The 25884-nt window shown below is 40.5% G+C and overlaps 2 protein-coding genes across 14 annotated transcripts in view; one reads left to right on the top strand and one right to left on the bottom strand.

Moving 5' to 3' along the window:
* PRELID3A (PRELI domain containing 3A) overlaps positions 1–25884 on the top strand; it is a 44609-nt gene that overhangs the window by 15612 nt on the left and 3113 nt on the right. For 7 of the 10 annotated variants that reach the window (XM_053902365.1, XM_053902370.1, XM_053902361.1 and 4 more), the window contains one exon: positions 306–1540. In XM_053902365.1, coding sequence (XP_053758340.1) covers positions 306–404 — 99 coding nt within the window. In that variant the 3' untranslated portion in view covers positions 405–1540. Of the gene's footprint in view, positions 1–305; positions 1541–13313; positions 14767–22371; positions 22485–25884 lie in introns of those variants that run through there. The other 3 variants (XM_053902367.1, XM_053902368.1, XM_053902366.1) reach the window with 3 other exon arrangements.
* SPIRE1 (spire type actin nucleation factor 1) overlaps positions 22436–25884 on the bottom strand; it is a 200823-nt gene continuing 197374 nt past the window's right edge. For all 4 annotated transcript variants that reach the window (XM_019433832.2, XM_019433836.2, XM_019433833.2 and 1 more), the window contains one exon: positions 22436–25846. In XM_019433832.2, the coding sequence (XP_019289377.1) occupies positions 25588–25846 (259 nt within the window). In that variant the 3' untranslated portion in view covers positions 22436–25587. The remainder of the gene's footprint in view (positions 25847–25884) is intronic.

Raw genomic sequence — 25884 nt, 5'->3', positions numbered from 1 at the left:
TGTGTCTGCAGCATGTGTGTGTCAGCAAAAGGGGATTGTGTGGTTCAGCCTCCTTTAAAAGCTTCCTACTGGAGCCTAAGTTTGCCAGAGCCCTTCACCTTGAACCCAAGGTTGTGATCTGCCGCTGGGTCTCTCTTCTTCCATGGACGCACCACTAAGGTGGCCACGCATAGAGAGCCTGCCCGCCTGGTGAGCATAGTGTGTGTGGGCAGTGTGGTGTGTGTGATGTGTCACTCTGAGTTGTGGACTCTGTCACATTCTGTTTCCTCATAAACTAGAGCTAAATTGCCTCAATCTTTGATCAGATGCCTCACCCAAAAAATCAAAGAAGAAAGAAAGAACAAAAGAAAAAAAAGGAAGGAAGAAGGCAAGGAAGAAAAAAGGAAGAACTAAGCGAGCCTTGAATATGGTTCGCCCAGTCTGGGAGAGGTGTGGAAACTTCTGGAATCTGCCACTTACCTGGTCACAGCCTCCACCAGGCTCTTCGGCTGCGACATCTCAAGACAGGAGGCCTGTCTGTTGCAGAATGAGACCCACAGAAGAGAAGACCCCTATAGCAGGAGAAGGGCAAGGGCTGCAAAGCTGTCACCCTGCCGCTGCCCACGGCCCCACCGCCCCTGGGCCAGTGTTGTCAGACTGCTCTTGTGCCTTGTCTGTTCTCCCCTAGGTAGCAGCTCCCGGCAATTTTCTGCTGACTCTTGGGATCTTACTAAACCACTCTTTTCCTGGTGACTCCCCATATCCCACCCGTGCCCCTTGATCACCTGTCTGCACTGCCAGCCTCTTCACACATATCTGGGCGCTGTCTGTCACTTCAGATGCCGCTGTGGTGCGTCCTTCTCACCATTAGTGCAGATCTGCCCACGCTGGAGTAGGGGCGTCCATCCCCACAGCTGCGTGTGTGGGGACAGTACCGTGCGTTCTCCTGTCTCACGGTTGGAATTGGTCAGGGGAGCCAAGCACTGTGTCCCATGCTGCAGCTGGCTTGTCCTGCGCTCTGGGACCAGAGGCCCCAGGGGCTGAAGGCCTGTGTTACTTGTCATTGTTCAGACCTGTCTGTGGGGATGCTCACACAGAGTGGCTGTGACGAAGTAGTAAAAGTGCTTATGAGCGTAAGCTGTCCTGTTAGCTTTAGGGTACTTCCAGGTGGGAATTTTAACTTTCCTGTTTTCAAAAGTCGAATGTAAAATCTTTCAGTATGCTTCAAATTCTAAAAACTTGAGAGAAGGCCTCCTCCGTAAACAGTGAGTAGCACTGTGTTCTTCTGTTTTTTAGGTCGTGTTTTTTGTTTGCTAACAGTACTTCTAATCCAAAAGGAAATGACATTCATTTATATTTGTATCAGAGTGTTTTATGCATAAAGCTTATGGCAACACAGAATTAAAAGATTTACGGTAAAAACAAACCCCCCTCAACCCCTTCGGCAAAGCATTTTTCTGTCCTGCTGAGGGAACGCTCAACTCTTTTGGCAGCTTTTAGCTTTTGCTGCTAGATTTCTAAATAAATAAACATACCGTTATTTCTTGATTTGCCAAATTTAGACGCTATCTAGGAATTATTTACCTCTTTGGTAGATTATTATTTTCTCTCTCTTATATCTTCCTTCTCTCTCCCTTTCCCCCAAAATAGCTATATCGTTTATGGTTGAAAGCACAGAGTTTCCATAATTTTGAAAATACAAATGCCTAACTGTTGTTTATTACTAAGCCATAATTGCATTTTCCTTCTTATGCGATTTCCCCCCGCCTAGGGGATAATAATTCTTTTCATCTGTTTAATTTTATTTTTTAAAAGTCTCTGGCTAAGTCCTTCCATACTCTTACCCACTGTTAGCAGTACGTCATAACGTCATTTTCCACAGGTCAGTCTTTTTGGGCAGCACACCCATTCCCAGTTTCCATGGTGCCATCCATTCTGGAAGCCAGGCCTCGCTCTCTGACCAAACAGCCACGTGGCTGTCATCCCCTTTTCTGGGCATTCCTGGGCATTTCCTTGGCCTTCTCTCCTGGAGCCCTTGTTTCCCTGCTTCCCTGCCTTCCTCTTTCTCTTTACTGTTACAGGATGGGGAAGGACATCTCTTTGTGGTTTCTAAGACTTGGTACATCTGAAAATGTCCTTTCTGTTCTCATACTTTGTTCACAGCATAGCTTGATGTACAGTTCTTTAAAAAAATATTTTCACTCAGAATTTTGAAGGCATTTTTCTATTTTTTTCCACTCAGATTATCAACTTCTGTATACGAATTATTTCTCTCCCTGGAAGCTTTTAGGGTCTTTTTATCCTTGATGTTCTGAAATTCCATGAGGTTAAGCCTTATTTGAAGTGATCTTTTAATATTATTATTATTATGTTTATTTTATTTTATTTTTTTTTTTATTTTTTTTTTTTTTTTATTTCAACGTTTTTTATTTATTTTTGGGACAGAGAGAGACAGAGCATGAACGGGGGAGGGGCAGAGAGAGAGGGAGACACAGAATCGGAAACAGGCTCCAGGCTCCGAGCCATCAGCCCAGAGCCTGACGTGGGGCTCGAACTCACGGACCGCGAGATCGTGACCTGGCTGAAGTCGGACGCTTAACCGACCGCGCCACCCAGGCGCCCCTATGTTTATTTTATTTTTGAGAGAGAGAGAGAGAGCACGAGTGGGAGAGGGGCAGAGAGAGAGGGAGACACAGGATCTGAAGGAGGCTCCGAATCTGAACTGTCAACACAGAGCCCGATGCAGGGCTCGAACTCACAAACTGTGAGATCATGACCTGAGCCAAAGCCGGACGCTTAACTGACTAAGCCACCCAGGTGCCCCATTTGAAGTGATCTTTTAAAATTCATTGTGCTGCACTGTGCATGTTAAATTCCTGGTTTTGATATTGTAATTATGCATGATATTATTAGGGGGAAGAGGGTCAAGGGTACATGGGACATTCCTGTATTATCCTTGCAGCTTCCTGTGAATCTATAATAATTTCAAAATTAAAACTAAAAAAATATATAAATAGTAACATCATGGAAAATGGTAGAGGTGGGTGCTCCAAGAATCTGTCCCTCCACTGAAACAACCAATAAGCTGGCAAAAAATAACAGAATCAATGTTTGTAGAACTGTGGATTCTAATAGAATACTTCAACCAGGGGAGCATTTAATGAATCCTGATTAATCTACCCTGCAGATTTTGGACTTGCCAGCCTCCATAATTATGACCGCTAATTACTTAAAATAAATCTCTGTCTATATTTACACATTCTATTGGTTCTGGTTCTCTGGAAACCCTAACTAATACATTATTAGAGCTAAATTGGTATTGATTCAAATTATATTTTTCTGAGTTTAAGATGTTAATTATAATTACCAGGGTAACTAATAAGAAAATAACTAAAAAATATCCAGAAGATAAAAGGGGAATGAAAATGGTACACTAGAAAAAAAAAACCCAACACAACAGATGAAGATGGAAATAATTCAGGAACAGAAAGTTTTGGAACTCAATAGAAAACAACTAACAGTGTAAAAAAAAAAACAAAACCAAAAAACAACTAACTAAAAAGTTAGTGCTTCTTTAACAGTAATTACTTTAAAAGTAAATAGATTAAATTCACCAGTTAAAGGACAGAGATTGGCAGAATAGATGAAAAAACATGATCCTACTATATATGCCGTCTACAAGAGACTCACTTCAGATCCAAAGACACAAATGGGTTCAATGTGAAAGATGGAACAAGATATTCCATGTAAATAAGAACCAAGAGAGCTGGAGTGGCCATGCTCATATCAGACACAATCTACTTTTGGTCAAAAAAATGTTATAAGAGACAAATAAGGACATTATATATCAATGAGAGGGTTAATTCATCAAGAAGATAAACATTATAGCCATTTACACACCAAGCTACAGAGCCCCCAAATATATGAAGGAAACATTAGCTGAACTAAAAGGAGAAATAGTTCTACAATTATAGCTGGACACTTCAATAACCCACTTTTAATAATGGGCAAGACACCTAGACAGAAGATCAATAAGGAAACGGAGGACTAGAATAACACTATAAACCAACTTGACCTAACATATCCATAGCACACTTCACTCAACACCAGAATATACATTTTTCTCAAGAACACATGGATTATTCTCCAGGATAAACCATGTGTTAGGCCAAACACCAAGTCTCAATAAATTTAAGAAGACTGAAATCACAAAATATCTTTTGTGATCCCCATGAAGTGAAATTAGAAATCAACAATAGGGGCACCCGGGTGGCTCAGTTGGTTAAGCATCCGACTTAGGCTCAGGTCATGATCTCATGGTTTGTGAGTTTGAGCCCCGCATCAGCCTCTGTGCTGACAGCTCAGAGCCTGGAGCCTGCTTTGGATTCTGTGTCTTTCTCTCTCTCTGTTCCTCCCTCCCTCCCTCTCTCTCTCTTTCTCTCTCTCTCACAAAAATAAACATTAAAAAAAAAAAAAGAAATCAACAGTATAAGGTAAATGGAAAATTCAGAAATATGTTGAATTTTTAAAGTATATGCTAACAACTAGCGAATCAAATAATAAATTACAAATGAAATTATAACATTTTGAGATGAATGGAAATGAAAATACAACATATGCTATGAGAGCAGTGATCAAAGGGAAATTCATAGCTGCAAACACCTATGTTTGAAAGATCTCAAATCATTAACGTGACTTGAAGGAACTAGAAAATGAAGGACAAACTAAACTCAGAATAGAAAACTAAACTAGAGAATAGAAAAATAGAATCATTGAAATCAAAAGTTGTTTAGTTGAAAAGATCAACAAAGTTGACAAGACTTTAGTTAGACTGACCAAGAATAAAAAGGATTCAGAATAAAAATATCAGAAAAGAAAGTGAGGCATTACTACACATCTTACAGAAATAAAAGGATATAAGAGAATACTGTGAACAGTTGTATACCAACAAATTAGATCATCTATATGTGATGGAGAAACTACTAAAAACACACAAATTCCCAGAACTAATTTAAGGAGAAATAGAATCTCAATAGACCTATGACAAAGACATTGAATCAGTAATTAAAAACCTTCCAACCAAAGCTTCTTAGGGGGCAGCATAGGAAGGAAGCCCTGAAGTTTGGTGTAACTGCAACCTAGGTAGATGGGCTAAAGGTAGGCATCTGGTCTGACTGCTGACACTGCCCAAGAAGAAGCCTGCATTGGCTCCAGACTGGTACATTCTAACAATGCAGGGATCAAACCCTGCCCAGTGAGCCCCCAGCAGACAAAGAGAGTCATTATGGATGACTGATCTGAAGACAAATGCATCCCAGGCATAACAGTAGGACACACGTGGCCCACATAGGAGACTTCCCTGAACTGCCTGGTTCTGGTGAACAGGAAGCATTATACTGCAGGGCACTGTGGGACCTCTTCTTCATAAGGCCACTACTTTCAAGATCAGGAGACGTGGCAGACTTTCCTAACCCATAGAAACAAACACAGAGAGTTAGACAAAATGAGAAGACAGGAGTATGTCCCAAATGCAAGAACAGGACAAAATCACAGCACAAGAGCTAAATGAAATGGAGCAAAGCAATATTCCTGATAGAGAATTCAAAGTAATGGTCATAAAGATACCCACTGGACTTGAGAAAAAGAGTAGAGGATCTCAGTGAGACCTTCAACAAAGAGATTGAAAATATGAAGAAAAAAAAAAAGAACCAGCCAAAGATGAAGAACTTATAACTGAAATAACAAATACACTAGAGAGAAATGGTAGATTAGAGGAGGCAGAAGAATGAGTCAGTGATCTGAAGACAGGGTAATGGAAAGCAACCAAACTGAATAGCAAAAAGGAAAAAGGATAGTAAAAAATGAGAATAGGTTAAGGGAACTCAATGACATAACTGTAATAACATTCATAAAAGGATCCCAGAAGGAGGAGAGAGAGGGAGGGGAACAGAAAATTTATTTGAAGAAATACCTGAAAACTTCCCTAATCTGGGGAAGGAGACAGACATCCAGATCCAGGAGGTGCAGTGAGTCCCCCAACAAAGTCAACCCAAACCAAGGAGGTCCACACCAAGACGCATAATAATTAAAATAGCAAAAAATAGTGATAGAGAATTTTTAAGAGCAGTAAGAAAACAGTTACATACACAGGAAACCCCAGAAGGCTATCAGCTGATTTTTCAGCAGAAACTTTTCAGGCCAGAATAGTGTCATGATATATTCAAAGTATTGACAAGAAAAACCCTACAACCAAAAATACTATACCCAACAAGGTTATCATTCAGAATAGAATTAGTAATAAAGGGTTTCCCAGACAAAAGTTAAAAGTGTTCACCACTAAAGCAGACTTATAAGAAATGTTAAAGGGAATTCTTTGACTGAAAAAACAGAAGTCATAATCAGGAGTAAGAAAATTATGAAAGGAAAAAATTTCACAGGTAAGTGCAAACATATAATAAAAATAGTAGATTAAACACTTATAAAACCAGTATGGAGTTTAAAGCACAAAAGCAGTAAAATCAAGAATATCTACAAAAATCAGTCAAGAGATTCACAAAATAAAAGGATATAAAATATGACATCATGTACATAAAATGGGGGTGGAGGAAAAAATCTAGTGCTTTTAGAACTTAAGCAACAATCAACTTAATAACATACACTACTGTACGTGTAAGATGTTATAGATGAGCCTAATGGTAAACATAAATCAAAAACCTATAATAGATATACAAAAAAATAGAGAAAGGAATCCAAGGCATAACATTAAAGAAAGTCTTCAAACCACAAGGGAAGAGAGCAAAAGAAGAAAGGAACAGAGAAGAACTACAAAAACAACTGTAAAACAAAATGGCAACAAGCAAAATTTAAGTGTAATGGTCTAACGCTCCAATCAAGACATAGTGTGAGTGAATGGATAAAAAAGCAAGACCCATATATATGCTGCCGATAAAAGACTTACTTCAGACTTAAAGACACCTGCAAATTGAAAGTGAAGGGACAGAAAAACATTTACCATGCAAATGGAAGTGAAAAGGCTGGAGTAGCAATGCTTACATTGGATAAAATAGACTTTAAGAGAAAGACTGTAATGACAAAGAAGAACATTACATAATGATAAAGGGAACAATCCAACAGGAGGATATAACAATTGTAAATATACATCCAACATAGGAGCACCTAAATACATAAGGCAACTATTAACAGACATAGAGGAAGAAATTGACAGTTATATAGTCATAGTAAGGGACTTTGACACCCCACTTACATCAATGGATATATTACCTAGAGAGAAGAAAATCAACTAGGAAAGAGTGGCTTTGAATGACACATTAAATAAGATGGAGCTAACAGATGTATTCAGAACATTCCATCTGAAAACAGCAGAATACACATTCTTTTCAAGTATACATGGAATATTCTCCAGAATAGATGACCTGTTAGGCCACAAAATGAATCTCAATAAATTTAAAAATTCAATACATTAAAAAATATCATGCATCTTTTCCAGCCATAATGGTATGAAACTAGAAATCAATCACAAAAAATTTGAAAGAACACAAATACATGAAGAATAAGTAACATTCTACTAAACAATGAATGGGTCAACCAAGAAATCAAAGAGAAAATTTAAAAAATACATGGAGACCAATGAAAATGAAAACACAGTGGTCCAAAATCTTAGGGATGCAGCAAAGCTGTTCTAAGAAGGAATTGTATAGCAATACAGGTCTACCTCAAGAAACAAGAAAAAGCTCAAATAAACAACCTACCCTTACAGCTAAAGGAGTGAGAAAAAGAACAAAGCCCAAATTCAGTAGAAGGAAGGAAATAATAAAGATTAAAGCAGAAATAAATGAAGAAGAGACTAAAAATACAATAGAACAGATCAATGAAACCAGGAGTTGGTTCTTTGGAAAGATAAGTAAAACTGATAAACCTTTAGCCAGACTTATCAAGAAAAAATAAGTAAACTCATGAATGAAGGAAAAAAACGAAGCAAAACAAAACCAAAAATAATCTGCCAACAGAGAAAAGACCAGGGCCAGATGGTTTTACTGGTGAATTCTACCAAACATTAAAGAATTAATGCAAATCCTTTGCAAACCCTTCCAAAAAAGAGGAGAGAATACTTTCTAACTCATTCTGTGAGACCCAATATTACTTTGATACCAAAGTTAGGTAAAGACCCCCAGAGAATAAATCTAGACTAATATCCTTTATAAATACTGATGCAAAAATCTTCAACAAAATACTAGCAAGCTGGATCTAACAGCATATTAAAAGGATACACACCATGACTAACTGGGATGTATCCCAGAAGCAGGAGGGTGGTTCAAATACAAAAATCAATGCTATATACCTCATTAATAGAACTAATGGAAAAAGTCCCACATGATTATCTCAGTTGATGCAGAAAAAGCATTTGAAAAAACACCCTTTCATGATGAAAACACTATTCTGGGAATAGAAATAATAATTCTAGAAATAGTTTAGGTATAGGAATAGAAAAGAACTTCCTCTCCATGATAAAGGGCATTTATGAAAAACCCACAGCCAACATCCTATTCAATGATGAAAGACTGCAATCTCCCCCTAAGATCAAGAACACGACAAAGATGTCCACTGTTGTCACTGATGTTGAACATTGTACTAGAAGTTCTAGCCAGAGCAGTTAGATAAGAAAAAGAAGTATTAGGCATCCAAACTAGAAAGGAAGAAATAAAACTATCCATAGTCATAGATGGCAGATCCTGTATGTAGAAAACCTTAAGCCACCAGAAAGCTAATAAAGGGTGTTTAGCTAAATTACAGGGTACAAGATCACATAAAAATCAATTGTGTTTCTTTACAATAGCAATGAGCAACCTCATAAGAAAATTAAGGAAACTATGAAATTTACAGTGGCATCCAAAAGAATAAAATACATGGAAATAAAACAAGGTGAAGGACTGTACATGAAAATTACAAAACATTGCAGAAAGAAATGGAAAAAAAAACCCATAAATTAATGGAAAGACATCCCTTGTTCATGGATGGGAAGACTAATAATTGTTAAGATGGTAGTACTACCCAAAACATTCTGAAAAATCAAGACAGTTCTTATATAAAAATTTCTATAGCTTTTTTTTTTTCAGAAATGGAAAAGCCCATCCTCAGATTCATACGGAATTGCGAGGGATCCTGCATAGCCAAAACAATATTGAAATAGAACAAATTTGGAGGACTCACACTTCCCAATTTCAAAACTTTTTTTTTTGTTTTATTTTTGAGAGTGTGCACGCACGAGAGAGAGAGAGAGAGAGAGAGAGAGCATGAGCAGGGAAGGGGCATAGGGAGACAGAGACACAGAATCTGAAGCAGGCTCCAGGCCCTGAGCTGTCAGCACAGAGCCTGACATGGGGCTTGAGCCCATGAACTGCGAGATCATGACCAGAGCTTAAGTCAGACGCTTAACTGACTGAGCTACCCAGGTGCCCCACCAATTTCAAAACTTTTTACAAAGCTACAGTAATGAAAGCAATTTGGGACCAGCATAAAGATAGACAAATAGGTCAGTGGAATTAAATTGAGAGTCTAGAAGTAAACCCATGTATCTATGGCCAATTGATATTCAACAAGCGTGCCAAAACAATTCAATGAGGAAAGAATAGTCTCTTCAACAGATGGTTCTGGGATAACTGGATATCTACATATAAGAGAATGAAATTGGACCATTACTTCACACCATATCCGAAGACTAACTCAAAATGGATCAAAAACTGACAAATAAGAATAAAAACTATGGTGCCTGGGCGGCTCAGTAGGTTAAACATCCTATTCTTGATTTTGGCTCAGGTCATGATCTCATGGTTCATGAGATGGAGTCCTGTGTCCAGCTCTGTGCTGACAGCACCGAGCCTGCTTGGGATTCTCTCTCTCTGCCACCCCCCCCCCCCCAAATAAATAAACGAACTTATAAAAAAAAAAGAACAAAAACTATACAACTCTTAGAAGAAAACATAAGGGTATATATTCATGATCTTGGATTTGGCAATGGATTCTTAGATATGACTACAAAAGCATGAACAACAAAAGAAAAAGTAGATAAATTTGACTTCATCAAAATTAAAGTTTTGTGCATCAAAAGACACTATCAAGAAAGTGGAAAGACAAGCTACATAATGAAAGAAAAAATTGCAAATCACATATCCAAAAAGGATCTGTTATCCAGAATGTATAAAAAACTCTACAACTCAACAACAAAAAGACAACTCAATTTAAAAATGGGCAAATAATATGAATAGACATTTCTCCTAAGAAGATATACAAATGGCCAATGAGCACAAGAAAAAATGTTCAACATCATTATTCATTAGGGAAATGCAAATCAAACCCACAGAAACCACTCACAACCACTAGGATGGCTGTAATAAACTAAATGGAAAATAAGCATAGCAAAGATGTGGAGAAATTGGAAGCTTTGTTCATAGTGTTGCAAATGTAAAATGGTACAGCCACTCCACCCCTAGTTGTATACCCCAAAGTATTGAAAACAAGTACATATTTATACATGAATGTTCACAGTAGCACTACTCACAATAGTCAAAAAGTAGAAACTCAAATGTCCTTCAACCGATAAATGGTTACATAAAATGTGGTCCATACATATGCTGGAATATTATTCAGCTATAAAAAGGAATGAAGTACTGATCCACACTACAATATGGATGAATCTCTAGAACATTATGCTAAATAAAAGAAGTCAAATGCAAAAGGCCACATACTATATGATTCCATTTGTATGCAGTATCTATCATGGATAATCCATACAGACTGAAAGTAGATTGGTTGTTGCCAAGGGGAGAGGGGAGGTATAAATGGGGAAGAATCTGCTTTATGCATTTGAGATTTCCTTTTGGGGTGATGAAAATGCTTTGGAACTAGACAGAGGTGGTGGTTGCACAACCGTGTGAATGTACTAAATACCACTGAATTGTATGCTTGAAAATGGTTAACTTATGTGAATTTCATTTCAGTAAAAAAGAGGAAAATATATAGCTGTAAACACATACCTATAAGTACACATGCATACATAAAGCTTTTGTATGTCAGCAAGACATCAAAAAGAAAGAAACAAACAATTCATTGTGTTGGGAACTTTGTGGTCCCTTTGGTTCTGGTAATGATTTCTTTGACGATTTCCCCACCATTCTCTCTTCTGCTTTTCTGGAAGTCCTCTTGGTCATATTGGATTGATCTCATAATTTTGTTCTGTTTTCTCTCATCTTTGTTCTACCTTTTGGGAGGTTTCCTGGACTTTATCTTCCAAGAATTTCACGAGTTTTTATTTTGGCAAATTGTAGTTTTAATTTCTCTTTCCTTTTTCTTATGGGATCCTGTTCTTGCTTCATAGATGTAGAGTCCTCCCTCCTCTCTCTGCAGGTAAACACTAAGTGAAGCTTTCTTCTGCATCTTGGTGTCTCCTCTGTCTCCCTTTGCATGGGAGGCTTCCTCGGGTGTCTTTCATGCTGACGTACCTGACACAAGCTGAAGTGGGGGTGAGGAGTGAGGCTTGCTGGCTGTTGGGCTCACTGCAGGTCATTGAGGGTGTCCTGTGGCCTTTTCCACCGCCCCCCCCCCCCCCCATTCCCTTCTCTCTGAAGTGGTTCAGTTTCTCCCAACAAGACTCCTCAACCTTTATTTTTTGGGGTGGAACCCAGGGGTCTAAGAGTCAGGCTGTTAAATGGTTTTCAGCCTGTCCCTTGCTGTCCCCTGTGTGTCCCCTCTCTCTGGACAACCCTTGGGCTCTGAATGGCTTGTGTTGGACCCCCTCTACCGCATCACAGCCCATGCCTCTGCCTTCCAACTTCTTATGGGCAGTGAGGGTGCTGACTCCGTGGGTTCTGAAGTTTTGTTTCCGTTTTACTCCTGATAGTTTTATGGACATTTCAGCAGACAAAGGGCCAAAGGCTTTTTTTCCCCACCATCTTGAAATCAGAGTTTTGCTCGCTTTTATAAAAAGTATTCCCTCAAAAAACACATAAAAGCAATCCATGTTTATAGTTAAAACACACACACACACACACACACACACACACACACACGAGTCTCTGTTGAAGAGTGAAAGCCTCCCCTTTAGAGGAAGAGTTCCTGGGCTCTGCCAGTTAACTCCTGATTTTTACAAAGGTTTCCAGAACTGTTTTAAGCAAATGCCAAGGATATATGGGTTTGTTTTCCTTTTTTATTAAACACAGAAGGAACCATACTGTGTATACTGTTTTGTGCCTTTTTTCTATTTTTAAGCAACATTGTCTTAAAAAGTTCCCTCTTGCAGTTTAGCTGTATAGCACTGACGTCTTAATTCCTCAAGGATTTGCAGGTTCCTTGCAGATAAACCCTGGATTTGCAAAGGCAGTGGGTGCAGGGCAGAACATCTGTCACTCTGCTGCAAAACTGCACTCTGTCCCATGTATCAGCCTAGACACTGAACCCTTTCTCTAGTGACAGCCTCTTGTTCCACTTGTAGGTAACTCTGTTCCACCTAGTGTAACTGTATAACCTTGTAGAGGTAATGGTGTAAAAACTGTCATGTATAGAGTCCTTTTAAAAGGGAACATGGAAATTTGTGAGTTGGGAAACCACATTTGGAAGCAGGGATGAGTATCAGAAAATGTAGATTATCTTGATTCCCCTACAATGTGCAGGGATGCCCAGTGTAGTTTCAGAGGAAGATGGCATTTTTAGGGCAAGTACATGTAAACATCAGTTACGCAGCCACTTCAAATTTTTGGTGGATTGAAGTGTGATAAAAATAAGCCTATTCATGTGTTGGTTTTTTTTATTCTCCTAGGCTTTCTATTATAAATAAAAAAATTTTAAGATAGTCATTAAGAAAGTGGTAGTGATTATTTTCAAAATGTGTTTAGTATAAAATAGTTTGGTTTTGTAACTTTCGTTTTGGTCTGGGAATGGATTCAATATTGATCTGTGCAATGCTTTCTATTTGGAATTCACTATAAGCACAAAAACAAATTCTGTATGATAAAATATCATGGAAGCTGGGTGGCAAAGCCAGGTGAAATTAAACCTTGATTTTTAGTTTGAGAACATGTTCTCAACTTTAATTACAGAGTATTGCATCACAATGAATACCTGTGATCACTGCTGTTGCATTGATGTTCAGTAGGTACCCCCAGCACCTGGAGGGGCCTCATTTCCTGAGATGCCCTCTGGCAGAAGTATGAGAAGATAAGCGTGATGGGACCTGAACAGCCACGGTCTTCATCTCACCAGTTTAGAGGTGGGCACATCCCTGGGCGGGGTGGGGTGGTTCCTCAGTGCTGTTCTCTCGGCAGGGTCGCGAGGCCTTGGAGTGGGTGATTGGCCGACTTAACACGGAGCTGGAGGGCCTGGCAGCCCCCGCCTGCGCCAGAGCGTGAAGCACCAGCGGAGCCCAGGACCCGGAGACGCAGGTGCAGCAGCAGGTGGCAGACGTTCACCCCCCCCCCCAACCCCCCCCCCCCCCCCCCCGCTCCGCCCCAGGCAGTGGGGCTGCGAATTCCCTCCACACTTGGTCTGTTGGAGCGAGCATGTGTGATCAGTGCATGGCTACTCTGGAAAGAGAGTGAATTTGCCAGATCTTGGTCTACGGCTTACCTTTACCTTCTTTCTTTATTTTTTTAAGTAGGCTCCATGCCCCCCCCCCCCCCCCCCCAGGGTGGGACTTGAACTCCCGCGCTGAGATCAAGGGTTGCATGTTCTACTGACTGAGCCAGCCAGGTGCCCCTAGCTTACCTTTACTTTTATCTTTATTATTATTATTTGATGGAAAGTTTTGTTTACTAAACAGGTTAAATTTCTGATATACCTTCCCCAGAAGCCAAGGTATCAGAGTGTAAAAGGGAATGGCTTTCTCCCATCATTCAAATAGATGTTTCTCTGGGTTTTTGTCCTGAGTCGGTTGTAATCACAGACCATGGATGTTCCAAGTCTGGCTGTGGCTCTCGGATCCAGCGTCAGTGCTCCAGGCGGTGGAACACCGTCCTTTCAACGCAAGCTGTGTGTGGGGCCTCCGTGCCTGCCCCCGCTCAAGTTTGGGGCCATTCCACAAATGTGATAGCTGTTCTGCATGCACACTTAATTTACTGACTGATCTTGAAGATCAGTCTGTCTTGAAGACAGACCCTAGATTTAATTTAGGAGATGGGTTTTTAATTATATGTATACAGCGAATAACAAAGCATCCCCATTTCATTTTAGTTTCTGAACAAGAAATGGGGTACTTTTTTCGTTTTAACCAAACCAATCAGTTTAGTTTTTTTTTAGAAGAGAAATGAGTTATCAGGAGAAACTATTTTGGTAATGTCCTATTACTTGCCTAATGCTTTATTTTATTGCCCAAAGCACAGAAATAAATCCAGAATCCTGCCGCCTTTCCTTAGTTTGCAGTGTTACCTCCCTGTTAGTGTGGCCTTTTGAGTTTGGTAGGAATAAAAGTTGAATACACCAGTTACTGTGTCAACTCTTCACCTAAACTAGAAGGCACTACAGCTAAACAAGGAGCTTCCTGTTGGAAGCTGGGCTTCCCAGAGCTCTGCGAGCGCTCTAGGCGATCCTGTGGTCTGTGTATTGGTACCTGTCTTCTGGTTAGGTAGCTACTTCCATACAAGCTTTCTAGAAGCAGAGCCAGGAGCTCTCTGGAAATAGGCTTCCCTTTTTGTAGGAAAATTGGTGGTACTGAATATTCTTTGAAGACTGTTCCACCTATGTGGCATTAGAACCAACTGTTAAAACTGTATCTGATTTGCACCAGTGGCTTTTTGGCTTCTAAAGAGTAGATGACTATTTGCCTCCAGCATTTCTGTCCTCACATTAAGGGTTAGGCATGCTTTGATATAGGAGTTAATTGCTGGGTGTCTCTGTTAGAAGCTTCATTTCCCTCCCCCCCTGAATAGTCTTCCCTAGCAGATCTCTCCTTATGGTTGAGCCTTAGTGAATGCCCAATATATTCAGAACAGGTGTTCATAGGTTCTGTTACAACTTCAGTATCCAAAGAGGAAGTAGGGTTATTTATTTGGGTGACTTTGGTGGCCAAGGAGATTACCCTTTGTGAGCCAGCTGTTGGATTATAGGTATGTAGGAGTAAATCTGGGCAGCGTGTGACTGCTTCATACCGCTTCAGTTTCCTCCTCATAAAACGCAGACACTGAACCCAGCTCCAGGATCGAACCAGGGAGCAGACGTGAAGCGCCTCAGTGCAGCCTCGTGGCACCTTGGTCCACAGTGCTGGTACCACTGGCGCTGGCCTGCCGTTGGGCCAGAGTCCCCTGGGGGCGGGGGGGGCGCCACTGGGCAAGGCTAGAATTGGGAACACTGGGCTTCGCTGATGGAACACTTTTTGAAGCGAGGGCATGTTTTAACTTTTATCTTCACTCGTAAAGAAGTAACTGTCCATGAGGCAAGTGGTAAGACATTAATGAGTACAACTAAGGACTGCTTTAGATTTCTGTCCTTCACTGCTCATCATTGTCTAGGCTTCTCTTCACCTATTATAGGACAGTCTGCTTAGGGCAGGGTTGGCAGACTATAGTCTATGAGCTAAGCATGGTTTTTGCATTTTTAAAGAGTTGCAAATAAACCCCCCCCACATAGAAGAGTATGCAGCAGAGACCATATGAAGCCCACCAGACCTAAGACTTACTATCTGGTGCTTAAAGCCAACCCCTTTCTTAGAGATTCCACTGCATCTCTTAATCAACATAAATCAAACTAAATTTGTTCCCTTTCATCAAACTTTCTGCTCCCTCATTTCTAAGTAGTGCTGCTTCCATTTGCCAAGTACAAAACCTGAGTTATTTAAGATTTATTTCTCTGGCCCTTTCTGTAGCCATATGCAAACCAAACATTCCTTTAAAAGGTCTCAGATCAATTCTGTGTCTTCTCATTTCCCTGTCGAAGTCTGCTTTAGGTCTTATCATGCGGTGTGGCCAGCTTCCAAGACAGCCCCCAAGGAGGCTGCCTCCTAGTGGCCATGTCTATGGGTGGTCTCTTCCCACACTGAGTAGTGTGTGACCAGTGGGATACTGCAGAATACTCCACGATGCTCTGTGACTTCCCAGGCCAGGTCATAAGAGACGCTATGACTTGTACCTTGCTTGTTCGTGCATCACCTGCTCTGGGGCAAGCCAGCTGCCATGTCATGAGATGCTGGAGGAGCCCAACAGGGAGGTCCATGTGGTTAGGAGCTGTGAGAGGGAGCCATCTTGGAAGCAGATCTTCTAGCCCCAGGGAAGCCATGAGCTAACTACAGGCCCAGCTGATGTCTTGACTGCAACCTCTGAGTTGCCCGGCCAGAATCACCCAGCTAAAGCTGCTCCTGATTTTCTGACCACGGAAACTTGTGAGATAATAAATGTTTTCTGTTTCAAGCCACAGTGTCTTGGGGTTAATTTGTTATGTAGCAACAGGAAGCTAATCTTCACTTTATATTAAATTTGTACAATCACTTTCTAACTCGTCCCCCTTTCCTTCAGTTTCACTTCTTGTCAGATTATTCCAAAGTAATCTCATCATAATTTTCCTTCATTTAAAGAGCTACAGAGGTGTCTCATTCCTTTTTGGAAAAAGTCCAACCCAAGGCCTAGGCATTGGCCCAGATGACTCTGATGCAGGTGGGCATCAGGTTGCACTATGGACAATATTAGATCCTCTCTCCCCGCTGAACCCACTTTAAAATCAGCTTTCAGGACTCCTGGGTGGTTGTCAGTTGGTTAAGCGTCTGACTTCAGCTCAGGTCACGATCTCACAATCTGTGAGTTTGAGCCCCGCGTTGGGCTCTGTGCTGACATCTCAGAGCCTGGAGCCTGCTTCAGATTCTGTGTCTCCCTCTCTCTCTGCCCCCTCCCCCACTCACCCTTTGTGTCTCTCAAAAATAAACAAAAAATTTTTAAGATAATAAAATCAGCTTCCATGAATGTGTCCTTGACTAATACCAGCTTACAGCTTACTATATATTCCTAGACATTTATGCTGCCTTGGATCACTTTTTTAAACTGTTCACATATTTGACCAGTTTACAGTTCCTCAGGAGCCTAGATCAGATGTTCTGCTTTGCACACACAGTTCCGGCATTCATAAGTGGTTTGGTGATGTGAGGACTGAAGTTAGAATCCTAGCAGCTAATAAGAAATGCTGGAAATGTAGCAGGGCTATAAGCACAGCTTAGGAGTTAGACCTCAGGCTGGATGCTGGGCTAGTGGTTTGACCTCAGGCATATGACAACCTTGTTATTCCTGTTTCTCATCTGTGAGAGAAGGTATTTATGGTACCTACTTCACAGTTGAGTATTCAGGGAGATAATGTGGCTGAGGGTGTTTAGCACAGTATCTGATATAGGGTATGTGCTGAATAACTGGTAGCTACTGAAAATCAGCAAAATGTTTTTTAAATTATGTGTTAATAGTAACATAGCACAGAATATCTAATATCATAATGCTTATCTTCATAGCTTTCCTTATTCTCTTTTATTGACCAAATTGTTTCAATACGAGAAATTTGAAATACATTTGACCCTTGAACAATGCAGGAGTTAGAGTCACTAATGCCCCCCAGTCAAAAATCCCCATATAACTTTTGACTCCCCCCAAACTTAACTACTAATCGTCTACTATTGATCAACAGTCAATTAACACATATTAAACATATATATGTATATATATACATATATTCTATACTGTATTCTCACAATATAGTAAGCTAAAGAAAATATTAAAATCAAGAAAAAATACAGTACTTTACTGTATTTATGAAGAAGAAGAAAAATCCACGTTAAGAGGCTCCACACAGTTCAAACCCATATTGTTCAAGGGGCAACTATAGTTTAATATTTTTAAAATTTCAGTCCAGTTGGCACATACACTTTTACCAAAATGATTACTAGTAACAGTTAACTCCCATAATGTAAAAGAGGCAAGTGGTAAAAAAGTTAATGAGTACAAACTCAGTACTGATAAATATACCCCTTGCATTTAAGTAGTAGCTTCAATTATAGGTCTCTATACATCTGTACATCCACCTGTTAGTGGGAAAAAGCTGGGTCAGGGAGGCAGGGCTGTGCATGGTGGCTCCACCCAGGAGCTCTAGAAGAGAGCCCAGAGAGGAATGTGTAGTGAGTGCCATGTAGGAGTCAGGTAGAAAACCCAGATTGGCAAGTAGGGTTTCTGAAGCTCCAAGTCAACCATGTTAATGGTGTGAGCTACCGCCTCAAGCTTCTCTATTCTAATTAGTTACTTTAGGGCTGCAGTGATTTGTTGACTTTGAGGAAAGACAAAGGGGCTATACGTGGCAGTTGTCTGTTAAAGAGCACAGATTAAAACTGCATTGATTATTTTGAAGACATGTTGATGGTTCCACCTTTGTATTTCTTTTTCTCATTTCCATACTGAACCTGCTAATTCGTTAGTAAATCCACTCCGCAAATATTTATTCAGCATCTGTTACATGCCAGGCATTTTTCCAGAAACTGGGGATATGGCAGTGAAGAAATCTGACAGAGATCCTTGTCTTCAGGGAACAGTTTAGTAGGGTGTTAGGTGCTAAGTGCAATGGAGAAAAAAATGCAGAAGAGAGGAGGGAGAAGTAGGAACTGTAGCAGGGAGACAGGAAAATTAAGAGGCTATTTAAGGCAGCCACTTGGGAGAGTAGGCACATTCTGTAGAGCCACACAAGACAGAACCAAGGGGTAAACAATAGGACTAAATTACATGGCTGAACTTCCCAACTATTAGAGCTGTTCAAAGATAGAACTTTACAGAAATAAGTGTCTCCCTGATCCTGAACATGTTTAAACAGAGCCAAGAGCTTGCCATTGGCTGGAGTGAGTGAGGATCGAATGCCTTCTTGGATCACTTCGAGCTCTGAAAGTCACTAGTAGAGTTCAAATTTGGTGGAGAAGAGAGCCCGGCAGGGATGGGGTCTACAGCGCTGAGAGGGCCAAAGAGACAAGCTTCTTGGCTGGGGATCCCATTACTACACTGGGAAGTATATATATTGGGGGACTCCCTGTAGTTGTGGTAACTGGCTCTTTGACCAAGCTGGATAACAAGAGTTGTCTGTTTGTTTGCTGCCTCTTAAAGAAATGAAGATGGTCTGTTATATGTAGTTAGTTGCCCATATAGCTGCCTGGTTCTCTTTACATCTCTGACAGGAAAACACACCACATTGTGGGAACAAAGACTTGCCAGGTCTGACAAGGTCTTCCTGTTGCATAGGGTTGGGAGATGAACTTTCAGTAACCAGATGTTGTTAGATGTAAAACGCTGTTTTTGTGTGTGTGTGTTTAAAATATATATCAACTTGTCTTTCCGAAATTTTTCTTCTACATTTTGGGAGATCTACTGAGGAATTTTTTTAGATTGAGTTACAACTGACACACACAAGGACTCAGATTCTTTATAGTAATTGGTAAAATTGATTTTTTTTGTCTTTGCCTCCCCAAGTTTCAAATAAATGCAGCATACTTTGTGCTTTTTCTTGCATTTGTGTATTATATCACAGGTTTGTCATAAACCTGTAATATTGTATCATCAGGTTTGTCATAAACACAGAAATATTGCTTGGAAAGTATCATCATTTCAGCCTTCACTTTAGTGAAAGGGCTGGCTTGGATGCACAAAGGCTTTTCTCAATTTCTTGTTACGGTTGGCTCAGGCCCTCCGCTGTTTACTGGTTGATACCTATGTGGTACTGATTGATCCAGTGTGTTGAGTGCCTCTCCTGGATAAAACTGACCTTAGAGATCACCTCATCTAACACCCTTGCTTTAAATTGTAAGAAAATAAAATCCAGAAATGTTAAGGAACTTTCGCCATGTCAGATGGCTGTTCTGCTGTCAGGCCGGAGCACAGTGAAGTTAGAGTCATTTCAAATACTTGAAACCAGGTACCGCTGAAAGAACTTGCTTTGCTGACTACAGACTAGTTTTTTTCCATTATCGGGACGAAAGCTCATCCTGAAAAATCCTTTCCCTAGCAAATCCCATTTTGGAACAGAGTAAGGTCCTGTTCTTACTGAGAAGGAAGTGTGTCTACCATTGGCTACACCTGGAGGAATATTTTAGGCTGTCCTGGGAGTCACATGGAGGCAGGATGCCTGCTGTGTTATGCCCACAGTGCCAGTCCAAATTTATATTCTGTGAATCTGACTTCTGAAATGACCTTGATACTGTGCTAGGAAGACTTGAGGCTTTTTCTCTCATCATGTTCCCTTTCCTTGGTGGGTAAGCTGGAATCTTCTTAGGCTTCCTTCTCTCTTTGGGATGTCTAAGATCAAAATTTCTTCCTTTTAAAAGTAGAAGTTATTCTGGGTTTTGTTTACGCCATTGGCCCTACACAGCAGTGGCTACGTTGTTCAGATATACCTGTGTGGAGCCTTGCTGTTCCTTCCATTTCTCCCACATGCTTCCCTACAGCTTTTACACCATGTTTGCTTAGGAACTTGATATTCAGTTTGGCTCTACAGAAATTCTCAATTCATCTTTGGCATTTCCACTAGTCTGAATACTGCTGCTCCTGGGAGGAACTGGGATGTGATGTCCTCTGCTGTGTCACCCTAGGGGAAGGGACTGACAGACGCAAGGGAACGCCAAAGCAAAGAATATATGGGAGGGCAAACTTGAAGTGAGCAAGCTTGCTCAAGGTGGTCCCTCCTTGCCAGCCACACCCAAGGTGAGGGAGTTCCCCACCTTATTTCAGTCCATAGACAATGAGATTCCTTAGTGCAGCTTGTGAGAATGCTCCCAGTGCAGGACCCATGGGGCCAGGGCCTCTGGGCAGCACAAGAAATCTGAGCACGGAGTTGTGTTGAACATGGCATAAGTTTAAACATCCAGAGGATCTTTAAAAGGAACTTTTGATGCCCCACTTTTCAAGAGCCATGTCTTGTCAGTTCTGAAGCTCTTTTATTTACATTGCTTCAATAATGCTGAAGTGGCTTGGGTTTTGCTGCCAGCATCAAAATCCAACAGTAGAAAGAGAATTGCAGATTTTTTTTTTTTGCCACAGTTAACATCTATTCTACATACATAAATTATACATTGGGGTGCCTGGGTGGCTCAACTAAGCGCCTGACTCTTGATTTCTGCTCAGGTCATGATCTAACAGTTGTGAGATTGAGCCCCGAGTTGGGCTCTGGGATGACAGCACAGAGCCTGCCTGGGATTCTCTCTCTCCTTCTCTCTGTGCCCCTCCCCCATGTGCACACACATGTTGTGTGCCCTCAAAATAAACTTAAAAAAAATTAAATACATAAATTATACATCATAGACATTTTAGTGGAATGAGCCAGAATAATAATGCAAATCCAGTCTGCCATGCCATGCATCTGAACATTTAATTAGTGTAGGCAGAGTTTTATATTAAGTAGGTTCTTAGCTCCTAAACTTTTTGGGTGGACAAAAGGAAGTTTCTAGACATGGGCCTTTGGCTAACATGGGGGAAGAAGGAGCATACCCTATATGAACATTATAATGAATCTGTGTGTGTGTGTGTGTGTACCTGCACATTCTGCAGAGGGACAAGAACTGGAGTCTTTAAACACATCATATGTGCAATCAAGCCCTTTCCTAAAAATAGTTCTCATTACAAAATGCTAGACTATGATGCTTTACAACTATCTTCCTTCACTGGAGCTGAGAAGGGAAAAGACAGATACAGTTATTAAGGGTTACACAAAGCTTTCCTCTTTGTGGTATCCAAGTTTTCTGTATCTCTGGGGTCCAGGAGGTACAACACTAGGAATCTGACTTGGACTGAGAAAGTTTGTGAACACTGGAGAGAGAGCTGGACCCACACAAGTGTTTTGTTACACATACCTCACAGAGAAGCTTCAGTGGAAGATCCTAAAATATGCCTGACAAATAAAAGGATAGTGTGTGTAAATGAGTATCAAACTCACTATCAGGTAATATTTGAGATATGTAAATATCTTAAATGATGCTCTCTCTTTAGTTAATAAAAATATAACTTCCCTAAGTTCATTGTGGGTTTAATCTTCCTAATTTTCTCCTCAAGCAATTTACATACTACAACAGGAAATTTTCTTATCACAGGACATTTTAGGAATGTATCCCTTGGGGAATTCTATTTAGAAAAAATACAGAAGAGCTTTATCTTTCTATACATAATTTGTCTCCATGTATGTGACTTCTATGACAAAACGTTATACACTATTTACAGAATTTTAATTTCTTGTACTGTTGAGGGTTAAAAAGAAGTCACAGCTTCTTGGTTCCACAGCAGAGTTATGGCAGTGGCTCAATTTTTAAAAAAATTTTTCTAGTGTGGTCCTTGTCAGATTGTATGTCTCAAACCGATCATAACTTGTGGATGATACAGGTGTCTTCCCTTTCTAACCTAGGTGACTTCTGACAGCTAGTTACCGAAAGACATCACCATTTTACAACAGGAACTCAACACAGAAGTTATGATGGAAAGCCATTTTATTTTTCCCTAAACTTATTTAAAATAAAAGACTTGAATGGAAAATGTTTAGTACCGATATGTCACCCTGAATGCCAGCAATACTTTGACTTTTATACACACAGGAAGCCAGGTCAAAGTCCAGTCAGTGTACAGTTTTGCATGAACAAAATTTTCTGCCATTTTGCTTTAGCAAATAGCAACATAATTTAAAACGCCCATGTCTCCTCTGTGGCACCTAAAATCCAGTCCTATATTTATTAATACAGTTAGAAAAATAAAAGCCTTAAAAAATTCATGGTATGAGTTCACGGTGCTAATCACACAGTTTCCTCAAAAGTAAGATCATTTTTAAAACTCCTACATAACAACCTTCTGGTTTAATTTGAAAGGCTTAAGACTTGAAATCTAGTAAGACTGTTAAGTCAATGTACATATCAATTATTTGACTTAATTTTTACTTGCCCTGGGAGAGTTAATTCCCATTGTCCACTGAATGAATGCCTTTCAAATATTAATAAATATATTACACTATTTACAAGCATTCTTAACCACTCTGACATGGGTAGAAAGTTAGGCCGTGGGGAAGGAACCACCTCCCAGCAGGGCAAGCTCGTGAGGTCTGGGACAAAAGGACGGTGCTGGAGGACGCGCCAAGGGCTGCTTCAGTGTGCGTGCGAGCTCTCAGACACACCAGGCTCCTTTTGAGACCAGCTAGCCAATAATTTGTTGTTGCTGGATCAGGTATAAATGCCCAGTGGCTGGAAACCAGGAAAAAAAAGGAACACTGTGATGGTATGTTATTTTAGTAGTTAAGAAGAGGGAGGCAGTCCTAATGTCAGACTAGGCTAAGGATGGTGCAACCATGCTCCACAAGCTGCTGGTGAATCACCCTCGGCAGATTACCTAATTTAGTCGAGGTGATGGGTACATGTCATGGGTAAGGAAAGGGTAAATGTAAGAAATTGTTTTGGCAACAAAAAGTGATGTTAATTCAACGTCTGCAAGTTTAACTGTGCCACATGCCCTCTTCTTACACTACTTTCTGCAAACTCTCTCATGTAGACATACCATCCATTTGACAAACCTCGTTAATGCTGCTGAAGGATTTACATTCTAATGCTCTGGTAAGAGTGATCATGCCTAAATCAGCCCATACAGTATCATAAACCTGAAGAGGTGAAGCCAAACATTGAGAGAGGCTAGATATCTGCCTTGTGAATGTGAACGAAATTCTCATTTGGGGGGCTTAGTTTCTTATGTTTTAGTAACAGCAGTAAACTAGTCATTATTTTAAAAAGCACACTATCGTAGGTCATGTCTGTATATGTATACACATACCGTTCCTTTTCCTGGTAGTCATTTAGAGGTCCAAGCCTGGGGCCCTCAAAGGGCATGGCTTCCACCAAACCTTCTGGGGTACAGAGTCCAAATAGTCCCTTGGAAAATGTTATAAATTAGATTTGCCCAATATAATGTTTAAATCTCTTACACAAGAGTCTTTAAAATAATTTAAACACTTGCAAACTCAAGGGTTCTCTGGTGGCCCACTTTCACATGCAAACACAGACGAACTGTTAACATGCATTATTTTAGTCAATTGGTAAAGTTTATTTCGTTAAGTATAAGTAATTTTAAGCCATTTACTAAATTGTAAATTTCAATCCATTAAAAACTACTACCAGAGCAGTTCTGAGGTATTACTGTTAATCTAATATAGAAATGTTACTCTACTCTGCTGTGGTATGAAATGTGACTGCCATGCCTCTTATGTAATGGTGCTGTTGCAGTGCTGACTACAGGCGTGTCCTATAGCTTTCAGGAAATTATTGCGTATGTGCATTCACTGATTTTCCAAACATCAATGGCAATTTGGTCATTTCTAAGCATACTAAAATAATAAAGTACAGCTCCTGGAATGGGACAAACAAGCAGAGAAATTTCAGGTATATAATGCCATCCTCCAACCTACTTCATCAAAAACCCACCCTACTCACTCCAGTCATTTACAAGGAAAACTTGTGCAAAAAGCATCCAAAAAGCCTATTGGTGGGTTAATTTTCTTGTAATTTTAAAAGAACTAGACAACGTTTTTTCCCTTAAAATTCATTTATAAAAATAAATTAATTTCAGTTTGAGACCTTAGATACCAAATTGTGGCTTAATTTAGTCGTGATGGCTAAGACTATAAAGTTATGAAAAATGTAGCTGAAAACGGAAGAGCTCCAGCTCAGTCCCCGTGGCGCGGCAATAGCTGGCACCCTGTGCGGTCACAACCCTCCCCATAGTTACCCAAAACACACTCAACTTCTTGACAGACTTTTGGCGTTCCTTTCTCCTGAAACTCCCACAAAACTTTAATTCTTAGACCTCTGTTGCAAAACTACAAGTAACCATAATACATTCAAGAAAGGGAATGAAAACCTGTCACCCACTCAGGAGACACTGATCCATTGCACTGGGGCAAACACAGCAGCTTGGAGGAAAACGGTCACCCACTTGGGTGTACGGCTTATCCAGATGTTTTGCACTAGAATGCAGGCGTGAAGTCCCTCGGAGTCTTTATCTCAGAGCAACAATAATTTAAAGTCAGTTTGACAGTATGAACAAATCCTTCCAGGTTTTGTGCCATGAGATGATGAGCAGCCTGGCCCCGACTCCAGGTACCTGGTGTGTGGCGGGGCCTGGTCACTATGTACATTAGATAGGAACACTGTCAGGTGGAAATGCCAATATGACTTACTGCTTAGGACTGTGCTAACATCGATGCCTTTGTGAGGCTGATTTCCCACGTGAGAAGCTTTTTGCCTTAGTCAGGAAATTATCTGAGGAACAGTAAGGAACTGAACTAAGGAAAAAGTTTCTGGCCTCCAAATACACACACACACACACACACACACACACACACACACACACAAGCAAGTTTCAAACTATTGTTATCTCTCAGTGCAAAGGAGCAATCGGCTGACCTGTCACATACCATCAATCGATATGAACACAGCATTCAGTCTGTGGAACAACGTGATGCAGCAAAAACCTGATCTAATGCGAATTCAAGCCTATTAACTAAGACCGCGGCAAGGAGACAGTGCAGCTCAGTGTTTCTCCCGCGCTAGTGCCGACTCTGAACACAAAGCAACCGAAAGGCACAGGCTCAGATTTCATTGATAGTCCTCTCTGAAGGGCAGTATTCCGAGGGGCCCGGTGAGGACATATAGAAAGACTGTGTTTTCCTTTTTAATCGTGCTCTTTTGTTGGCCAACACCAGGCTGCGCCGGCTCGAACTGATGATTTCCGAAATGAACTTTTTGCAGTCTACGCACACCTCCATAGTACTCCAGTCCTCCATCAACTCTTTGGGAAACTGTAGTTCTTCATCTGATTTGTCCACAGACTTAGATTTTGAGGAGAACCTGGAACAAAACAAAATGTTCTGAATCCAGTATCATTA

The sequence above is a fragment of the Panthera pardus genome, unplaced genomic scaffold (assembly GCF_024362965.1).
Source record: "Panthera pardus isolate Hobbes unplaced genomic scaffold, ASM2436296v1 HiC_scaffold_15, whole genome shotgun sequence".
In the NCBI taxonomy this organism is placed as follows: Eukaryota; Metazoa; Chordata; class Mammalia; order Carnivora; family Felidae; genus Panthera; species Panthera pardus.
The sequence above is the reverse complement of the archived record's forward strand: the minus strand, read 5'-3'. Positions and strand labels throughout refer to the sequence as shown.